This window comes from Heliangelus exortis, chromosome 18, assembly GCF_036169615.1.
Source record: "Heliangelus exortis chromosome 18, bHelExo1.hap1, whole genome shotgun sequence".
NCBI classification, from domain to species: Eukaryota; Metazoa; Chordata; class Aves; order Apodiformes; family Trochilidae; genus Heliangelus; species Heliangelus exortis.
The window spans coordinates 392,145-413,845 of record NC_092439.1 but is presented as its reverse complement, the minus strand read 5'-3'; the positions used below and the strand labels follow the sequence as shown (position 1 = coordinate 413,845).

Below are 21,701 nucleotides of genomic sequence, written 5' to 3'. Positions count from 1 at the left end.
TAAAGAGCTGAGCAACAGTTAGTGAGAGCCCTGAACAGCTTCCTGCCTGGTAACCTAACACACCAGCAGAGGAAGGCAAGGCAATTCCAGGCTTCTCTATCAGAATTCAGAACTACAGCAGCACTATCAAATAAAAATGAAGTGTGTTATTCAGTCTGACTGCAGTTGTTATTTGTAAGGGTGCCTGGAAAAAAAGCAGGGTGACATGAAGCAGTAGGATCAAAAATAAATTGGAACGAGTGGGTATTCCTCAGGGTTGAGGAATAACAGCACAAAAGGCAAGACAGACCTGTTCATGCCTGTGAAAGGGTCAGAACTCCACTCCCTCTAAGCAGGGCAAGCAGCCTGAAACCCTGATGAGACATTAGGATTCCACTGACCCCCAAGTTATGTCAATGGGGCAGAAACTCAAATTGTTGTTTATTGATCTCCTGCAGCCACATTCCAGCTGCCTGCAGCCAGGCACACGGAAAAAAAATAATAAAAAAAAGGCAGTTTTGTGTTCTTAAAAGAACTTGTCACTGACTTTTGGGGAGGCTTCAGGAAAGGCAAGTAGAATAAGAAATGCTGGAGCCAAAGGAAATCTTTGATTAGGGGGTTGATTAACACTAAAAAGCAAATGCCCTACTCCAACAGCAGACAGATCCTGACACCTCTGAGTTCCAGCCCTGCTCCTTTAAGCTCACTTGGCTTCTAGAGGTAGAACGTTCTGTTGTTTGTTTTTTTTTTAAAAACAAACCACATTCCTGATCCTTCCCTCATCTAAAATGATTTTTTAAAGCTACCTGATGAGTATGTGTTGGCACTTGCACAACTCTTAAACTGCAGAGCACAAAATGTTACTGAGATGTCAGCAGGAAGGAACAGCAGGGGACTGTAGCTGGAAGCTGAGGCACAGCCAGCTCTTGTTGAGAGCAGGGCAGCCACCTCTCAGCCCTTCACATCTCCACATTTGCTGCTGGTTTCAAAGCAGGCTGCAAAAACTGGATGGTGTAACTGAGGAGAAGTGAGACTCCTTCCACATCTCGAGCCCTTTCTTGGTGCTCAGACTTGCTCTGGAGCAGGGTCAAGTACACAAAAAGGAATACAATGGCATCAGGTTTGCTTCTCTGGAAATATTTTACATCAACTGCTGCATTTCTGAGCATTGGAAGAGCCAGGGGGAAATTCTCAGTTTCCTAAAGCACAATAGTACAGCAAAAAGCAAGACACTTTATTTGGAAGCACCAAGAGTATGTCTTTCCAGAAAAAACATCATCCTTAGCTTGTTGCCACTACACAAAGTTGTGTAGGAAGTTTTAGTTTATTGCAAAAAATACCCAAAGCACCTATAATTTAAGGTTAAAAGTCTTTCAGAGGATTAAATAAGATGAATTCACCCCACAGTCTGTACAACTTGGGAAACTAAGAGTTGGTATGCAACTCCAGCAAGCCAAACCAAGTCCAGCAGAGAAGAGACCAAGCAGCAAATCCTGGGCATTTGATCCAAACAATAGTTCTGACTACTTATGAACTCATTTAAGAGCCCTTCCACTGCAGTGTCTGACCTAGGCTGAGAAGAGCTGGAGGTCAGACAAAAAGGTGAAACATTTTTCTATCAAATTTTTCCCTCAACCCAGAAGTAAGTAGCACAATTATTTGATATCACAAAAATGAAGAGTATCTCCTGCAGTCAGCAGGTATCCTAATCCCCCACAAGGGATTATGAAACTGGCTTTTAGTAACCAGAGCTCTAAGTGACTTACCTGAAAGAGTATAAAGATGAGGAAGAGCTCATACACAACACTCACACAGAGCCAAAACCTCCAGTAAGCTACAAAAAAAAAAAAAAAAAAAAAAAAGCACATTAGCAAGCTTTCAAGCAAAACAGCATTCAATTATTCATTTACTGCAATATTAGAAAACATTTCAAGAAGAGATGCTCCCACCACTACATTATAAAGCTCAGTGTGCAAATGTTCACCATCCTTCCCAAAGAGTACAACCAGAAAGGTTCTTCATGCTATGGAAATCTGCCAGAACTGCTCAGGCAGTGATCTGGATCTGTGGGATTGAATCAGGATGCATAAAAATGCTTCAAACCAGTGAAGTGACTATATAAGAATTAGAAGAAATGGTACATGCCACTTGCAATGATCCTTCCTCAACTGTTCTCATTTCTGCCTCCACATTCCCATGTAACCTGAGCTGCCCAACTTTGGTTTTCCCAGCCCCACCAGGGCCAGTGAGCTTTGCCAGCTCCTGCCTCTGCACTGCTGAAGCAGAGAAGATGGAGACCAGCAGGAGGAACCACTGCTTTTACTCCTGCAAGCCCATCCTTTCCCCTGAAGACAAGGTTGCTGCCTCAATGAGGTAAGACAGCATTTCAAAATACCAAAGGTATTTTCACTTTTACTAGGAATTAAATAAACACCCCAAAGGATTAGCAGGTGCTCGATGTGAGACCCATGAGATCATCTGAAACCTTTCCCAAAGGAGACACAGCAGGCAGAGCTCTGCCCCACAGGCTGCAGTCATGTCTTACCCTCCTGAGATGTGTGACTGCAGCTCTTCTCATACCAAAGTAACTCCTGACCCTGAAGGGTGCACAAGCTGGGAGTGTCTGCACCCTGCCAGCTCCATCCCTGTCCCCTCAGCTCTTCTGGAAGTCTCAGTCCTCATGTGGCAGGCTCTGGCTGTCCTGGCTACAAGCCCTGTGGTCCATGGGCAGCTCTCCTGTCCCTAACTCAGCCCTTTGGTCTCTGCTGCCCAAGGTGTGAGCACACAGAGCCAGGCTGGGCACAGACTGCTCCAGTGTTTTTTTCCTAACCACATCCAAAGATTCACCCAGGGTGATGCAGCAAAACTGGGCCCATTCCGAGTGGGTATTCAAATCTCTCCTGTACTAATCCCTTTGGAATGATTTTAATGGACTTTCCTTCAGGTGTTTCCTGTTGACACGTCCAGGACTGAGCTCTCCTGCCACGGTTACACCCAGGGCATGGTTAGAGCTGGACTGAGGCACAGAGCAATCCAGAGGGCTGTTCACAGGGCTGAGTGGAGGCAGCAAACTCTTCCACCTGCCAGAAGATGGTTTGCCACAAAGGGAAAAAAACCTTCAGGACAGGTATGGGCATTAAGGAACCCAAAGGCAATGCAGATGTGACAGTGCCTAAAATCAGGGCCATGGCAGAAATAATGGCAGAACTAAAACTCTGGGCTTGCAAACATGCTTGATTGTCAGCTCAGAACCTGAAATGAAACAGCCACAGCATTGCAGAGCTCCTGGGGGGACTGTTTGCCACCTGAAGCAAAAATAAATGTTGCCTTTGCCCCATTCATCCTCAGTTTTTTTTTTTAAACAAACCAAACCAACAAACCACACATTTTTAACACAAATGTCTAACAGCCTGCTTAAGACACCATCATTAAAATAGACTGCAAAGTGAGAAGGTGTGAAATTTTTCCAGCAAAGCCACTGAGCTCATTTAATCAAAACAGTCTACTTTACACTGGCAGGGGGGGAAAGTACAAGGAAAAATAAAAAAAGGAGATGTGGCCTGGATAACAGGAAGTTCAGAGCTCTGGAACAGTTTCACTGGAAATTTCGAACTTTGAAGATTCTTACTTAAAAATCTACAAAGATAATTGTCAATTATGCACCAAGGCTGCTGAATACACTCAGCAACACTTCATAGTAATAATAAAGATCTGGTTGTAATTTAGTGTGCTTTCTGCCCAGCTCACTTAAGCACCCAAGAGGTTTTCAAGAACACTTTCTATCTGTACCCATGCACCAGAAACAAGATGTTTCCAAAGCAGTACACACATTGTGTTCTCTCTCTTCCTGGACAGGCCTCAGCTGTAGATCTAAAGCTATTTTTGGCATGCCTCTAATATTTGTTTTCCGTAAGCACACTTGTCACCATGAACCTCCCTCAAATTACCACTATCTGGCTGATGAAATAGGCTTCAACTCATCATTTACATACCTGATAGTTTGGTGATCACTCTGCTCAAACACTAAACTGCTGCCACTGGGGATGACCCTTCCCTGGCCGAGCACACAACCAGACACTCACCCCACTTCTCAGCAGAGGTTGGAGTTTGACCTGTGCCCACCTGAAAGGCTGAGTAAAGAAAATAATTTCTAAGCTCTTTCCCCAAGCAAGACTCTCATCTTCAGGCTGCTGAGTGGGTGGGAGCTGTGGAGTGCTCACCAGAAGTTGCAGAGGGAGCAGTGCCTGGGCTGAGCAGCCCCTGGGCCAGCACAGAGGATTGCCCTGGAGCACCAGGGTTTGCACAGACAGCTCAGGAGGTTCAGAAGCTGCACCCCTGACCCGGGGGTTGCAGCCACTGGGAGGTGGGACAACAGAGAGCAACAGAGGGCAGGTGAGCCCTTAGGACTAGCCAGAGCTGTGTGTGGGCAACCTTGCATTTCTGGATGCCTGAACACACCAAATGCCAGGCTGAGATAGAAAAGTAGCTCAGCTGGTCCAAACCCCTGGACAGAGAGGCATGGAGCCCACCAGCCAGGGAAAAAGCAGCCAGTTAGCAGCACCACTGCCCCAACAGCCCAGTACGGGGATGCAAAACCAGCTGACAGCATCCAAGTTCCTGAGCTGCTGTCAGCAAGGGGCAGATCACATTATTATTCCCTGGCTAACCCTTCCAGCCCCTGGATTAGTGAGGAACTGCACAGGTCACTCTCCAAGCAGCCTGTGCTGTCACACATGATGTATTAAGTCAAAATAACCACTGGCAAAGGCTGGGAGTATTAAAAGCCATGTCTTAGGGCATTAATAACTGCCATGGAAAATTTCTTTTAACTTACAGTGTGGGCATGTAATCCTGACAAAGAGAATAAAGCATCATTGATCTCACACAATACCAGGACCTTTGCATGTTCCGGGCTCCACAAAGGGAGCTGACAACAAGAAAAAAGAATGTATTTTATTTACAAATACTAAAAAGTCAGCACACTGATGGTGACTTTATCTGTGATTAATTTTATCATGATGTGCATTATGCTCCCCAAATTTGGGTGTTCACCCACCAATAAATAGACTCTCGAGCAAAGCTTAAGAGCTGTACCCTGTAAAATATATTTCCTTGGGGTTAAGATCCCTGCTTTGCTAGAAGGTTTGGATGGCACCAAATGAAGCCCTTGAAGCCAATGTTTTCCAGAAAGGAAATGGAAAAATGGGATAAAAAGCAGGGCAAGTGTGGAAAGAAGACTTGCCTAAATAGTCATACATATTTATTTTCATGATTTTCTTGTCCTACATTTTCTAATCACAGTAAGGCAACTGTAACAAGGGCCATGTAACAAATTATTAGCTAGAGTGAAGAAAATGGAGGAGGAGGGTGTGAAATAAGCAGAGGAACTGTAAGCCAGAGCTACTGGCTAAAGCTGACCCTGCCAAGAACACTGACAGGAATACCAAGTAAATAAATAAATAACCCATCAATCTGGATGGATCCCACCTACGTGGCTGCTAAGATCAGTTTCATTAATGACCTTAGTGAAAAGTAGGTTAATAACACAAAGCACAAACAGCAGCAGCAGGGGAGGCAGGGACAGCAAGAAGATGGGATGATGCCAAAGGACCAGAACAGCAGAAGAGCTCAAAACTCAGTTTACACTTAGGAACCAGTCTGGGTGCACCTGGGCTTACCAGCTGAAACAGAAGGATTCAGCATTTTCTGCCAGTCACGCAGCTGTTAGTGCAACACAGCCAAGGAAAAGCCCAGGGGACACAGACCCAGCCACCAAGGTGCTATCAGGGGGATACTGGGAAGCATCACCACCATCCCAAAAGCATGGGTGTTCTCACATCTCTGGTACCCTCCACAGCTCTGTCAGCCATTTGAAAGAAGAACACTCAAAACACACAAAGAGAAGGACTAGCAAAATGTTATGGAGAAAGCAGACTTATATTGAGGGGGGAGACCAAAAGCAAAACGTGTTTGCTTTAGTGAAAGCAGTGGTGAACTGGTGAGCCAGGGACAGAGAAACCACTGAGTAAGAGCAGAAAACATTAAGCATGAAAAGCAGACAAAAGTATAACAGATCTCTGAGCTGAATACTGAATATAGGGCTCCAAAAACCACCCGATGAGGCAGGGCATGTCCAGCTCCAGCTTGCAGAGCTGTGTGTGACAGTGGTGACCCCAGTGATCCAGCCCTTCCTTCCGCCCTATAAATGGAAGCAGTGCACACCAGTGGCCTGAGCTGCCAGCTCCTGGGGAATGAGATCTTTCTCCTGGAACAGCACCAGGAAGCTAAGGTTAGAGCCTCCGTGGCCTGAAGGGAACTTCCCTGATACACTCTCCTGTAACTGGAGAGCTGAGGCTGAACCTCAGGGGCTGCAATGCCACACAGGAGCCTCCCCACGGGGAAGGCAGAGGGCAGGGTGGCCTCTGGCCTCTCAACAGGTCCTCAGAACTCCTGCTGTGCCTGTGGAAGTATCCCCTGTCCCAGGAAACTGCTACAGCCCCTGGAAACCACTCTGCAGAAGATCAGCCCATCAAACGTGTTAGAAGAAAGGTGAAGTTCAGACAAAAGCTGAGATGAATACTCTCAGTACTGAGGTGACTGAATCCCTGAGAGCTCCACCAGTCACCCTGCTCGTGGATGCTTTGGTTCTGCTGGCAGATCCTCAGTCCTGCAGCTGCTCTTTCCAAGACAGAAGCAAGCAGAGGTGGTGGTTGGCTCTGTCTTTTCTGGAAGTTTGAGATCTTGGCACTTTCCCCAACCAATTTGCACCACTGTGCTCTGGGGAATAAAATCAACTTCCACCCAGACAAAACCAGTGGCTGCTCTAAAGCACCCAAAGACCACTGTGCCCTTAAAAGGAGTCACTGGTCTTAGAGGAGAAACCAGAGTTCACTGTAACAGAGAGGAAAGACTCAGAACTGCTATGAGACCTCACAAACCCAAACCTCAAAATAAAACCTTGAGTTTGCAGAGGTGTGCTATGGGCACTGCTCCAGAACCACCCGTCTTGATGAAGGTCCTTAAGGTCCCACTCTTTCTCACACAGAACAGCATTCCTGAGCTGCAAGGTTGAATTTCTGGCATAAGAAATATTTACAGCTTTATATTAGACTGTTGGAGAGCTTAATGCTTTCAGAGTGAAGCCTATATAAATTCCCTTAATTCCTCCTCAATGATTCACATCTAAAAATAGGCAAAACAACCAAAGGTAATAGCATATTTTCATTTTTCACCTGACCTAGCACTACATGGAAGAGGTTTTGTGTTGTGCTTTCAAATGCTTTCAAGACCTACAGTTTCAGTAGAAACCTTCAAAAACATAATCAAGGGCTTCTACTCTACCAGTTACTGTGGAAATGAACAAAGAGCAAAGAGAGCAGAGTGCTTCAGCAACACGTGGTGAGAAGTGCAGTCAGTCCCATTTCAGGAAAATACCTGGCAGTTCACACAAAGCTTTCTGCTACCAACAGGAAGCTACAAGAGGGCAACCTGTGCTGTTTGAAGGCTGGGTGGAAGCTGAGAGACTACCTGATACCTGTGCAGTGTGAATGAACCTGTGCTATTATTATTATTTAAGTTAGGACTTACCTTCTCTATAAGTAACACAAATATTTACGTTCACCATAAACCATGCAACTTACCAGAAATATCTGAATGACTTAAGCAACTCAAATTACCTGGGTGAGGTCTTGAGAAGGGCCCATCTTTCGCTTGTGTAACTCCAAAACATAAGAACACCAAAATACTGGCAACAATACCTCTGAAAGTGAGAAACAGAGCAAACTGTTTAAATTGCTTCATCTTCCAAACAAAATTGCAAATTAGACGTAAAAAAAGTCTGGGCTTTGTTTCTTAACTCCAAAAGATATCAAGTGTAAACAGATGCCTTTTGAATGTTCTATTTCAGGGAAATGGGTATAAATTCCTACACTTTTAAGCATGGTTTGATGACAGACTCTCTCAAACCCCAAAGCTTCCTCATCCACCCTTCTCCCTCTCCCCTCCCAGCTGCTTTGCTTCCCTCCCTCCCACTTTGCTGTCATTCACCAGCACTGGCCCAGCCAGGTGAGGAGCAAAGAACAAAAGAAGAAGAGGAGTCCCTGGAGCCAGAGGTGAGCCTCCATCTGCAGGGCATCACCAGGGGCACAAGCAGCCAAACACTTCCCTAAGTTTTTTAGCCCCACTTTTTCAGGAAGACACTTCAAATTAGGTGGTGAAAAAAACTGTTGACTTAAGAGAGCTGCTCATCACTCCAGGAAAGGTTCTTTTTCAGGGGCACCCCCTGTTTTTCATGAAGGTTCTGTGGTCTGTCCATGTTCCTTTAGTCTTCATGGACAAAATGGTACAATGCAATGAAAAAAACACTCTTTTCAACCTTTCAAGAAAATCTTTCAAAATAGAAAACAAAGGGATTAATGAAAACTATTTTGTTACATTCACCTTTGGCAATAAAACGTTTGTGCTTCCAGAAAAGAAAAACAGATTTTACCTTAAAAGATACAACTCAGGTGTTTTGCTTGCTTTATGACACTGGGAAGCACAACAGAATTAGCTACTGAATTGCTCCCCATCATTATGCTCAGCCATGAACCAAGAGATCTGTATTAGATCCAAGATCACTGTATGAGGCCTTGAGAGGGTAACTCCTCAAGCTGGAGAGGACCTGAACCTCCATCACAGCAGGAACTCACACTTGTGCTCCTTCTCCTGAAACTCACTCTCATCCAGAGAGCAGCTGTGCTGCAATAAGCTGGAATTCCAGCTACATTATTCTAGTTCAAGATCACCAGGGGTTCTGAAGAAACTCACAAATTTGCACAGTAACCATGCCAGCTCCATTATTTTTTTTCCTGTGGTAACTTTCTCCCCTGCACACCATTGTGCTGCCTCCTGATGCAGCTTCCAAAGCCCAAGCAGCAGCTTGGCCTGCTGGCTTTCCATGGCTTGAGGCAAGAGCTTCTCCAGGATTTCAGAGGGGTTTTTTACTTCCAACTACCCCTGCAGGCAGCCTGGAGGAACCTGGCTAACATATTTTCTTGAGCAGCAGCAGAGAAGACATTCCATAGCAAAAGCTGGCCTACGGAAATAATTCTAGCACTTAGCCAAATAAGAAAGGGGGAACATGGCAACAGTTTCATGAGTACAAACAAGCTATTGTTTGTGTTATTTTGAGAGTTGATTCAGAGACCCAAGACAATGAAGCTTGTCTACCAGTATCTGTGTAATCACCCTTTGTTCTGGGCTCTTAATGAGTCAGCTCCCACTCCCTGTCCCTTCCCTGCTGCATCCCCAAGACAATCTGGACTGGTACAATCCCCTCCGTGGTGTCACAAGCTGAGGAGCTGGCAGATTGGCAGATGCAGATCTAGCCTCCTGGTGACCTTGTTTGCTCTGGGGGGGTTCAGCTACAGGAGCTGGAGATCATCAACTTGCCAAGAGGCACACACCTAGATCTGGTACAGTGGTGAGCAGGGAGCAGTTACTGCCAAAAACTAGTGCAGAAAGGAGTCATAGAAGAGAGACTGTTTCACCACCTGAAGTTCAATACACAACCCTGATGCATACAGGAATTTATTTAAACCTAAATGTGCTTTTTATAGGGAAAAAATATGAACCTTTTTTCCCAAGGACTCCTGCTCAGCATTCGAAGTGCTGGGAAGATGTGGATTCCTTCCACAGCCACTGTATGCAAATATTCAAGTACCCTGCTGAATGTTTTTTGCTACCCTCAAATCTGTCAGCTCCTCCTGGGGAAGAGAAGAAGCTGGCAGTTGTCAGACAGGATGGGCTATTTCCAGGCTGCTTTGAATGCTGTAGGAGCTGTGGGAACAAAAATTCTCATTGATCAGCCAGGCTCTGCTGCACTGTGCTGAACAGTGTGGATCTTCAGCTGTCTTCACAGCAGAGCACTCTGGTCACAGGTATATCCACCCTCACACCAACATCTGTCTGTGTGATCCCAGTGACCTTTGACTAAGTTTACATACAAAACATTTCTATAAATCTTATCTTAAAAAAAAAAAAAAAAAAGGGACTAATCCTCTTTTAATTGCCCTATCATGTTGCAGGAGGGAAAATACCACTCAAAACCCAGTATGTAAACAGATGCAAATACAAATCTGAGCTACTGATACCACACCCCATGATCTCAGAGGCTCATGCTCTGGTTTTGGTTTTGCCCATCACTTCTCCTGGTGACTTACTGTGTGAACCCAGGGACTCACCCTGCCCTCAGCTGCTTCTCTAAGAGACTGGATGAAGCACTTTGACAGGTGAAAAGCTGGGAGCCTCAGAGCACTTCCTCCTGGCTTCAGCTACCCAGGAAACACAGCACAGCAATTTGCACACTTTGCTTTAATTTAGTGTTCATCTCTAAGCACCCAACACAGCTCACAGGCACCCTGGCACCTCTCAGTAGAGCCTGGGAACAAAGGAGGTCGAAGGGTTTGCAAGTGCTCAGGCTTTGCACCTCAGCACCCAGACACTGCTCCACTGTCAGTGTGCAGCAGTTGGAAATAAAAAAGCCTGACAGCCAGAGACACTGCTCTCTGGTAATAAAAGTGTTGTGCTCATTAAGCAGGCAAGGGTTCCTGTGAAATAGCTGTGCACAGCAACAGCCTTCTGCAGGCCAGAATGTTAGATCACAGCACACAGCAGCTCTACACTAAGGCTGAGAAAGACCTCAGAGCAGAAGGAGGTATTTTAAAAGTTCTGGAATTAAAAAAAAACATCTGTGAAAATCTGAGATACAGATATACTTATGCATGTTGTGACCACCTTGCTCCTGCTCTGAAATGCCTCTTTTCATTCAAATATACACGTAAAGAGCCACACTGGTCAGGAACAGGGAGATGCAAGAAAGTGACAGGCACAAGGAGGCTACAGGAGGCAAGAACAAGGGCTGGGGCATGAGCTGAGCTGGAACCCTTTGTGCTTAATGGTGCTGAACTTGGCAAAGGCCTTAGAAAGGAGTTTTAATTGGGACCAGATAGGAGTCCACTGAAAACTGGTTCAGCATAAGGCGTGTGCTGAACAACACAGAGACTTCCACCTGCTCTGTACATCAGGGCCAAGGCACCAGAGGAAACACTCAGGACTCCTCTGTTAGGTCTGGACTGCCAGCTTCCAAAAAGTAAAGATCTGTCTGAATTAATGACTGTCTGAGAACTCTGCCTGTAGTGTGACTACAGCAACAGCATAGGAGTGTACCTTGAGTAGAAACAGAGATACATCCTTCAAAACTAATCCCCAAACCCCCTGCTTGAAGCCTGTGTACAATTCTCAGGACACTGCTTTTCACGTATTTTTGCATCCAGATATTGCAGGCAACATTCCACAGCCAGAGATGCAGAAGGGATCAAAAAGCATTCACTACTCATGGCCCAGGATGATGCTGTGAGACTGATTTTAACAACATATTATTGCCTGCAGTGAATGTGCAGAAAGCAGCTTGTGTTTCATGCAGGAAAGAATAATCTGCTGATTAACCTTCTCTGGTTTTGTTTTTATTAAAGCAGCAAATGCTCTAATCTTAATATTAAGATATTCCACTGAGTGACCTTGTGTCTGTCTTACTCCCTCATGATGTGTCATCACTTCCCATTCAGCTTTTCCCCTGCTTTATTTTGGAAGTGTGTTCTCCATCCACTCCCCACACTGACTCCTGAGAGCTGGCAGTGAGCTGGCAGCTGATCACAGCAGAGCCCCAGACAGGGCACTGTGTCCCAACCTGTTCCATTTCACCCCCACGCATAAAAACACCAACCCTCAGCCACAGCTATTGTGTAACTGACAGAATAACAACCCAGATTATCTCAGGAAATATCCCAAGTCCTGTGCTCCATGAGAATTAATTTCATACCCTGAGCCACTTTAAAAATGTAAAAAAAAAGTAGGAAGAAACTCTTTATATAGCAAGGGAAAAAAAAAAAAAAAGTGTAGTATTTAAGAAACTAGGCTGGTAGAAAACAGAATTAATTTCGTGCTTATAGCAACGATGCTTTGCAGTCTGTAAGCAACCCCTGAATTTTCAGAAGACCACTTTTCCTCCCTCTTTTTCTTCCCTACTGTATTTCTTTAAGAAGAGAAGAAATTCAACTACATTTAATCATTTTAAATTGTGGCAGAAATGGACCACATGTGACAGATTAATCTCTTTATTTTCCAATCGTTTCCCTTTGGGCTAAAAGTTCTTATGCTAATTTTCAATGACAATGAATGATCTGCACTGAATCTTGAACATCGTTCTACAAAAAGCACTGAAGTCAGAAAAATTTGGTCACAGCTCACGTAATTTAGAAAGTTAGGTTATTTTAAGAAAGAGAGGCAGGATTATTGCCAGTACTTTGAGGCTTTAGAGAGAGTTTTGTATTTTATTTTAAATACTCACACTCAGCAGCCAGTGGGTATGACAGTGAGTGACAGTAAACTGATTAGAAATTAAATTCAACCAGCAGCTCAAAAGGAGCTTACAGACTTAGGCTTGGTTTTGTCACTTTCTAAGGGTTTGGGCATTTAAACAAGTTAATGCAAAGGTCATCTGAGGTAGCTGACACACAAGGTAAAAGTGTGCAGGGTAACTTGTTGGCACAGCTGCTCTTTCCTAACACAGCTGACAGAAGCCCTGTCTGCAGCACTGACCTTTTTGTGTTGTAGGCTGTGTCCTGGGGGGTTTCCTCAAGCAAGGTGACGTAGCCCAGCGCACACGTGAGGATGAACAAGACTGTTAAGGTATGAGCTCTCCTAAAATGCAGAAAAGAGAAAACTGACATCAGAAAGGAGAAAACCTTACATCTCCACCTGCCAGTGGAGCCTCACTAAGCCCAAGACAGACCCTGGAAGGAGTTTTATGTATTGCAGTGCAGAGAAAACAGAATTTACCTCAGCACTGAATTTTGTTACCAGCTCCAGCACGGGGCAGGAGCTTCCCACAAGGATGGGTCTCCCTCTTTCCCCCCCCCAGAGCTTTGAGTTCTGGGAGACTGGCACAAACATTTGCCAAGTGAACAGCAGCGACTTGAAAAAAAAAAAAAAAAAGCACCACCAACTGTGCTACCATTTCACTCTAAAACCTTCCAGATTTCTCTCCTGATTTGTTGGGGACATACTTGAGGGTGCTGGTTTGAAACAGCTCTGCTTCAAACCTGTTAACAAAAACTGCAACAGACTGAACACTCTTAGCACCAAACAGAAGGGAATTCACTCCACACATGGGAATTACACACTACCAGAAAAACTAGTTAAAAAAAGAAAAATAATTAAAAGAAATCCCTGGATGAGAGCAGTTGTATCTATAAGCATCCCAGTTCTGCCTCTAGATGTCTGATGTCCAGAAATTCTGCTGTTTTCATTCCATCTCAGACCTGAGGAGCAGAAACCAAATGAGGGTGAGAGGTCTGTCCCACAGAGCTGCATGCATCCATCTCTGCTCCAGGGCTTCTGCTGGAAGGGCTGTGACAGCCAAGCCCCACAGGACAGCCTGGTGGCCAGGGAAGTGTGTGACCTTGCTGGTGTGACACACTGGGACAGGCAGGACATGGCTGGTGCACTTGGGGTCACAGGTTCTCCCTTCCCCATCCCTGAGAGCCCACATGCTCAGCCTGGTTTTGTTTGGTAAGCTTTTGGGTGTGAAAGAGAAAACAGAGCTGAGTAGATCCCAGAGGGAAGAGCAGAGCTTCCTGGAGCTGACTGATGTGCATACACCCCCCACCACAACCATCTCATTGTGACAGAGAATATTCTTGCACTGCACTCTTCATTTAAAGTTGAAAAATCCTTTGCTAATGGGAAGCCCTTCACTGTTTTCAGCAGGAAGCTCCTGTGACCTCAGCTCAGCAGTGTGGGCAGTTTGGAGACCAAACCACAGGGACAGGAGTTCTGGTTTGGAGCCCTACACACCCCCTGGTAACACAGATGGTGACAACAACACAGGTACACAGCATCAAGCTTAGAGAACAGAAACACTGTGAGTGAAAATTACTGTCTGACAAGAATTGGTACATACTGATGCTTTTTACATCTCCTTCTTCTATCATATTGGAATAGAAGCAAGCATTACACTTCCACTGTATTCCCAAAGACCAGAGTTTGTATATTCTCAGCTTGTAAGATGAATGATAATCAGGAGATCACCAGGGATTTCCCAGTCCACTGACTTGCCTTGAAACATCACGCCCAGTAACCTACCTAAAACTGCTCGGAAAGATAAGGTAAGAATTATTCTGAACTACAGTTTCATATTAATCCAAATACAGCCACATCTCCCAGCACCCTCTAATCCCACTGGAAAACACATGCAATACCTCATAAGCAGATGCAATCCTCTTCTGCCACTGCTATAAAGGTGTTGGGCATGTAAGACAACCCTTCCCTGGAGTCCAGAGGACACAGACTAACAGCTCCAGGGAACACAAAACAAAACAAAAAAAAAACCAAAAAGAAAAAGAGAAGGACCCACGAGTATTTTCAAAATTAGCAAGGAATCAACACATCAAAAACCCCAGACAAAGGCTCAGCAGCAGCAAGCTCCCTGCTCAAGAGATGCATCTTCCCTCTGACTTGCCTCCCAGGATGCCAGAGCAGGTGATTCAGGCAGCACATATTTAACATGCACCTCAGGGCCACGTGATGGGGCCTATTTTGCAACCTACAGTAGTTTAAAAAACTAAATACAGCCCTCTCAAAGAAGGCAGGACAGCAGGGGGCTGAATGAAATGCTCTAATCCACGTCATCCAGACCACAGTCTTGTTTGCTGCATGTAGGTATGTACAGAATTAATACAAACCCCACCTGTATTTCCATCACAGGAAAAGCCTTGGTTTGCTCTTTCCCTTTTTGAAACTAATATCTAAGAGGCTAGTGAAATAAATCCAGAAATGCTCTTTTCCATCTTACCACATCCCCTACATGAAGGCAGTTACATTCCCAACGCCCTGAGTGTTGTGCCCAGGCAGTGCTTGGAGTGTCCTCATTTAGAGCAACCCAGCTAGAACCTCCTCTGCCACCATGGGCTCCTCTCACTCATCCCTGGGGAGTTCACTTTTGGTGCCTCCAACACCAACTTTAAACTCCACCACCTCCCCAAACAAGGCTGTGTACCTCGTCGTGTCCCTCCTGGCTCAGTTTTCATCTTGCAGTGAGTTTTCAAGATAGCCAGCCCATGTGAATAGATTGTCAGTCTAGCACGAAACCCAGAAGGCTGGGTGAGACCTGGATTGGTTTTTGTCTTCTGGAAAGAGCAGGTTGGCAGCTCTAAGCAGAAGTGATGAAGGGATGGCAGCTGCCTGAGGTAGCAGAGCATCGTGCAGACCTACAGAGACACACACCAGATCTTCCCAGGGCTTGGGAGTGAAAAAAAGAAAAGAGAAATCCTCAGTCATATGGCACAAAACCAAATGTGAAGTGTTTACCCGAGCCAGGAAAATGAACATCATCCAGAAGCACTGGGGCAAGTGCAGTCAGCCCAGGTGAATGACAGTGCAGGAGGAGGGATTATTTCAGTCTCCACACAGGGCAAGAGGAAGGCAACACAGCTAAGGCCATGCCAGCAAGGTAAGCATCACAGGAATTATGCAAAGGCTTAAGTTCTCCTGGCCTGGAGGCTGGGGAGGCTGGAAAGAGCAGAGCTAAGCAGAGATGGAGTCATACCCTTGGAATTAGACAGTAGTGGGGGAACACAGCAGGAGCAAGGGGGTACAGCCAACAGCCAGGAGGCTTTATGTCAAAAAACCTCTGAGAAAGCAGTGCCTAAAAGTATATGCACAGGAAAATATATAAGGACAGGAAGATCAAACACAAAATCCCCAAGTACTAAAAAGCTGGAACATTAAGGAACTTATTTTTCTGCACTAGCACTTGGCTGTCTCCCCATGCCCTACCCTCAGCTCTTTCCTTATTGAAACATGGGGGCACTTGAGTGAAATCACCCCAGTTTGGGTTTTATAAACCTCCTTGCCCTGCTGCCTTTGTTGAACACCCAGTGAGTGATTCTGGCAGACCAAGAGGCAGCCTCAGCCACTGCACCTCTCCTGCCCTTCAGCCTACAGAGCTGTGGGGCTCTTCCACTCTGTAGGGTTAAATTTGATTCCAATTTCTCCTTTTCATGGCCACTTGTCCTCCTGACACATTTAGAAACTGCAGGTTTTCCAAGGAAATGGCTATTAGAACTTTTGTTTTCCAAACAAAGTACATGGCAAAAATGGCATAAGGAAATGTTAAAAGTCTCTCTTTTTTGGGGGAGGTATCTCCAGACCTGGAGGCAAAGCAGCAGCACCCTGGCTGAGCGGGCACCACCTCATTCCACCTCCAGCACAAACTAAAATCAGCTTTAATGAGCAGGACCACACCCTCAGCACCCACTGCTCTGCACTGCTCTTCTTTGCATTAGTGATGCAATAACTACGCTGAAGACAATATCAATCATCCAGAACACCATGCAAAGGGTTTATTTATCTCTTTGACAGTTCTCTAGGTGAAACAAAACTCCAAAGAGCAGCCAGTAGGTAGGGTTTGCCTCCTTGGATTAAGAAGTTGTATTAATAGCTACTGCTAGAGAAAGAATCTGTCAGCAAAAGCAACTAGTCCCACCTTAGCTATCACCACCTTTTTCCCAAAGGTATTTTTTTTTCTTTATTCCAAACTATGGTAAAGTCATAAAAGCATTTCTGAAAGAGACTTAAAAGATGAACAAATGACAAAGCTCTCTACCTTCCACATTCCAGCACATCATCTGACACACGATGGCAATTCTATGAAAATAGGACGAATAGGCAGCAACAGATCTGTTACTTCCCCAGCAGTACAGTGTTAAAGTTAGTGTGAAGAATAAGGTACAGGAAAATACAACAAAAATTAGTAACAATTTTAGTTAGTGACCAATATTTTGACATTCAAACTCAAAAGTGTAATTAATGGGGAAACAATCCTGTTTGGATAGACAGAAGAGGGGTTTTAAAACCTTCAACAAAGATTCCACTTGGTCATAATCTTGTTAATACACCTAAAATAGAGACCTGAAACTCAGGTGTTCATGTTGCAGTCAGGCTTCAGCATTTCAAAACCAAGAGGTTAACCACCAGTTTGTGACAGATCTCTCATCCACATCCACACCAGAACGGGGCTGCAGGTTTTATCTGGAGGCTGCGTCTTAGAATGCGTTTAAACTCCCAGGGATAATAAAATGTACCTATTCTTAGACCAGCAGCAAGTCTCCAGCACATCTCTGAAGGTACACAGCACTGATTAAGTTTCTGTATGTGCTTGTGAGACTCCAAAATAGTAACGTCCATTTTCCTGGCCATAAGTTGGTGCCTCTCACAAAACGATCACTCTGTGAGAGAAGCCCAGAGGCACAAAACCCCCTGGGAAACCACAACAGACTGAGCAGCAGAGCTTCAGCAAATCTCTTGTTTTCCTTTAAATAAGAGAGGAAAGACAAAGTCCCCATTCATCAGTACTACAGAGCTCACAAGTTAATCAAAGTTCCCCAACCTACCTGTTCTTAAGTAATTGACATTTTAATGTGTTTAAACCAATGGAAACCTTTGATTTCCAATAGTTCTGTGGAGGGAGTCTGGCTGTGCACTGCAGGTTACACACACTTCACTCAGGCCTCTAAAAAGAAATGGCAATAAAGGGAGGAAAGTGCCCTTATGCCAGATTCAGCTGTGTAAAAGCAGAGAGGTAATTTTTCAGGCTGATGATCTGCTTTGTAAACTGCCATAGAATTCAAGTGCTGTGACAGAGCTCAAATACCATGAGGGAAGAAGCTGCCTGTAGAGAGCTCCCACCAGCCCAGACTGTGCTCTTCAGCACAAACTCTTTCCACACACCAGGATAAACCATCCCAGGAAAAGTGACTTCCCCAGGTGAAACCTAAAGCCCAGGTGGGGCATTAAGTTCTCACAAAGCCTCTGTATTAATGATATTTCTTCTACACTTGCAGCTTACCAGAAAGAATTCTGCAATTCCTTCCTTCCAGGAACAGGTCCCAAGACTCCAGTTCCCAGGAAGGAGCTGCCTCCATCTCTCCAGAGGAGTTCAGTGCAGGGTGGGCTGGCAGCTGGGGCTCTGGGGTGCTGAGGGACACAGCCAGGACATGCCTGGGCACCAGGAACACACAGTGGGGTGACACAGCAGCAGCCTGATGCAAAATTTCTCTGCCCAGGTTAAGCAACATGCCTAAACTTGGTCAGTTCTGAGCAGGTGGAGAAGCAGCAGAGTGGATCAGCAAATACAGAACCTGACCAAGGCCTGTTGGGAAGAGTAAGGCTTTAAAGAGATGGAAAAAAAAAATATCCAGCAAATGTTAAGCTTCCAGCAAGCTTGAGGAATGTCACCTGGGAAGTGCTGCAGCCAGCCCTCACCAGCAGGGATGGAAAAAGTTCCTGCCAAGGTGCAGATCTTCTCCCTGCCTAAGCTCCCTCAGATAAATCCCCAGCTCTGCCCCAAGGAACTCCCACACTGCTGCCAGGTGAGAGAACAATGTGCAAGGACTGGCTAAGAAATACTCTGAATACCAGTCCTGTATTTCACAAGCTGGCTGGCTTGAACACACAACCCCTCATGCCCTGTGCTGCCACCAGGGAAGAGTTCTTACAATACTCTCCAAAAATTCTTACAATTCTCTCCAAAAGGAGAGAAACACCCAGCCAGAGGCACCCACAGCCACCTTCCCCTGCAAGTGCTATGCTTTTTACACCAAACAGGCCGAATTCATTCCCAAGAAAGCTGCCCACAGAGCATCCGACTCACCATTTCACTCTCTTTCCTTCTTTTCCTTCTTTTTTTATTCTTCTGGTTTCTTTTATACTTCCTGAGCTGCACAGATCCCTGCTGCCACACTACGACCACAGCAACTAAAATCCCATCCACACGATGGCAATACAGAATTATTTACTGTGAGCAACAAGAACACATCAATAACCACCAGATTACACCACAGCTAATTAAGTTCAAATTAAAGTAAGCCTTATTAAAAGCAATTAACCTATAAAGTCACAAGGCAACCTGGTGGCAAATATTTATCTAGCACCTCCCAACAGCCTCAAACCAAGACAGATGCCTTCCTAGAAGGCATGCAGACTTAAGCACAGGCTTTGAAATACGTACAGAAATCAGGGCTAACGCTGATGTTTTAGGAGAAAATCCTACACAATATTAAACTAGGTGATCCCAAACTGGTAATCCAAGACTGGGCTAGGCTGATATATACCATCATATCACCTTTGCTGCCTGTTGCTGGCTGCTGGGAGGGGGGAAAGGTTTCACCTTCAAAAAAGTTATTACACAGCTCTACATTTCTCAGTTATTGATTATTTATTCAGTAGAGATAAATCAATTTACCATTTCACTAAGGTTTTTTTGCTCCCCCACAGAAAGACACCCAGGTCCTCTTTTTCCAGCTGCAAGGACCTTTGGGCACCTGTGACTGTAGCTGCTCACAGGTCATTACCCAGTTTCTGTTGGATTCACCTTTTTCTGCACAAAACAAAGTTTCAGCAGCACAAACCCATGAGACATGTCAGTGCTGGCTCTTCTGCAGACACGAAGCCACAGAGGAGCTGCAGAAGGCTCTATGTGGGGACATTTGAAAAAAAAAAAAAACCAAAACAAACCTGGTGGTGTTTTCATGCTAGCTCGGTTAAAATATCAGATTTACAGTTCTGCACACTGTACAAAAAATAAGTCAGGATCTCACCCACAAAGAGGTGCTTTGTCTGTGACCAGAAAGCTCATTCTCCAAGCAGATGAGCAAGAAACAATCAAAGGTCCTGGGAACAACAGTGAGCATCTGCCTGGAGCAGTGGGTGCCAGGCTGGGATTCCCAGCTCCCTGCTGGGACTCCGAGATGTTTTGACTTTAGTTCCACAATAAAAGGTACAGAGACTGACAACCACTTCTTCCCATTTCCTTTCCTTGACACTTCCCAATGACACAGAGCTGTCAGCTGACGGAGCAGATCCCCACAGCATCATTAAAGTACAGCATTTTCCAGTCTCAAGTAAGGCTGAACAGGACCAGATCCATTACACAGCATGTAACTTCTTTTCCAAAGCTTTAACAAGACTGAAAAAGCAGACAGACAGCTAGTAAGCACCACCTTTCCCAAAGATGACAGAGCAGTAAAATTACCTCTGCAAACTGAACTGCTTCTGGAACAACTCCTGACTGTGTCTACAAGTCCAAAACTCTTGAACTTTCTGACATCAAGCAGGCCATGTGGGTAACCACATCCACCAACTTCTGAACCCCAAGGAAAAAAGGGATTTTTCATACTTCACCACGTGAGCAGAGGCAGAGGGCACTTACTCTCTAAATCCCATTTTCTGTAACAGCACAAGAAGAATACCAAGGCTCACAGGAAGAAAATCATTCCACAGTACAGGCTGCTCCAAGAACTGAGTCGCTGCCACTGGATACACTGACACACTCAGCACTGTCATGCACAAGTCAAAAGTAACACCAGGAAAAACCTTCAAACTTTTACAAGCATTTATACTCCTGGCTGCCAGCACAAGCAGCACGTGCTATGAGGGGAAAGAAAATAAAATAAAACAGGTAAGCTAAGGAGCAATTCAACTGCCCTCCTGGAAGGGGACAAAGGGGAAGCCCCGAGAGAACAGTGGCACATCTGGACTTCCAAAAGAACAATTCAGGTGGACAAAATAACTGCAGCTCCAGATGTTATTTTAGGAGTGTCAGAGTGGCCCCACACCCCCACAGCCCAGGGAAAGGGTGCAGCAAGGTGAGATTACACAACAAAACCAGCAGCAAGTGTTTGCCAGGCACCCCCAAGCCCCTGGGAAGAGCCAGACAGTAAGGAAACTACTGTTTTACCCATTTTCCATTTATGAGACAGCAGTACTCGGCAGGACCCAGCTCTCCAGTTGCTCAGCCTACATGTGGCAACGCTGAGGGGCTCCCCAGGAAAGGTCCCCTTGCCCTCCAGGCAGCGATGTCCCTCGGTGACCCTCCTGCCTCTCAGGTGTCTGCAGGGAGCACCCCACGACCCCGCGGTATCCGAGTGTCCCTTCAACAGTCTGCACGGGCACAAATGTCACCCAGAACCAGCGGCTTCACCAAGACCACCTCCTCCCCAAGGCACTGCTGCCCAGATTGGCAGAACAGGAGCCAAGTGCCCTCCCCTCTGCTCCTTCATGTCAGACTCCAGCCAAACCCCAGCGCCCTCGGATCATGTTCCAAACCAGGGACTCCCACCCACCTCGGCTGCCTTTCCTCATCAAAAAGCCCGTGTGCTCAGGCCACAAGGGAAAACCATGGGGATGCACACACACACGTATGCTGAAGGGGATTCCTGAACAGCTCCAGAAATGTGGGATCTGGAAGTGCTTTTCTAGGTACACACACATCTCGAGCACTGAATGTAACAAACACTGGGCTGCCCCACTCTCCTCACGCAGCCAGTCACGGTTTTCTGCACCCATTTTGTCCAGCCTGTCCTTCTGCCAAGAAGGCTTGGACGAGATGATCCCTCGGGATCCATTCCAAGCCGATATTCCAGGATTCCCTGATTTTCAGGACTCAGCACGCCACCAAACCGTACAAAACACCCGTCCAGCAGAACCTTCAGCATTAACGACTTCAGCTTTCTAGCAAGACCACGGGGAACACCAAAGGCCTCTTAGCAAGAGTGAGAGGGAGTTCATGGAAACGATGCAGATGAAACAGAGGGAATCAAGCCTAGCAGCCTGGCCACAGCTTG

The 21,701-nt window shown here is 45.7% G+C and overlaps 1 protein-coding gene across 6 annotated transcripts in view; it reads right to left on the bottom strand.

Annotated features, from left to right (window-relative positions):
• PTDSS2 (phosphatidylserine synthase 2) overlaps positions 1 to 21,701 on the bottom strand; it is a 48,467-nt gene that overhangs the window by 14,371 nt on the left and 12,395 nt on the right. For 4 of the 6 annotated variants that reach the window (XM_071762393.1, XM_071762389.1, XM_071762390.1 and 1 more), the window contains exons 2-4: positions 12,619 to 12,720; positions 7,656 to 7,738; positions 1,746 to 1,813 (exon numbers count right to left, since the gene is read on the bottom strand). In XM_071762393.1, coding sequence (XP_071618494.1) covers positions 1,746 to 1,813; positions 7,656 to 7,738; positions 12,619 to 12,720 — 253 coding nt within the window. Of the gene's footprint in view, positions 1 to 1,745; positions 1,814 to 7,655; positions 7,739 to 12,618; positions 12,721 to 14,279; positions 14,559 to 20,815; positions 21,092 to 21,701 lie in introns of those variants that run through there. The other 2 variants (XM_071762391.1, XM_071762394.1) reach the window with 2 other exon arrangements.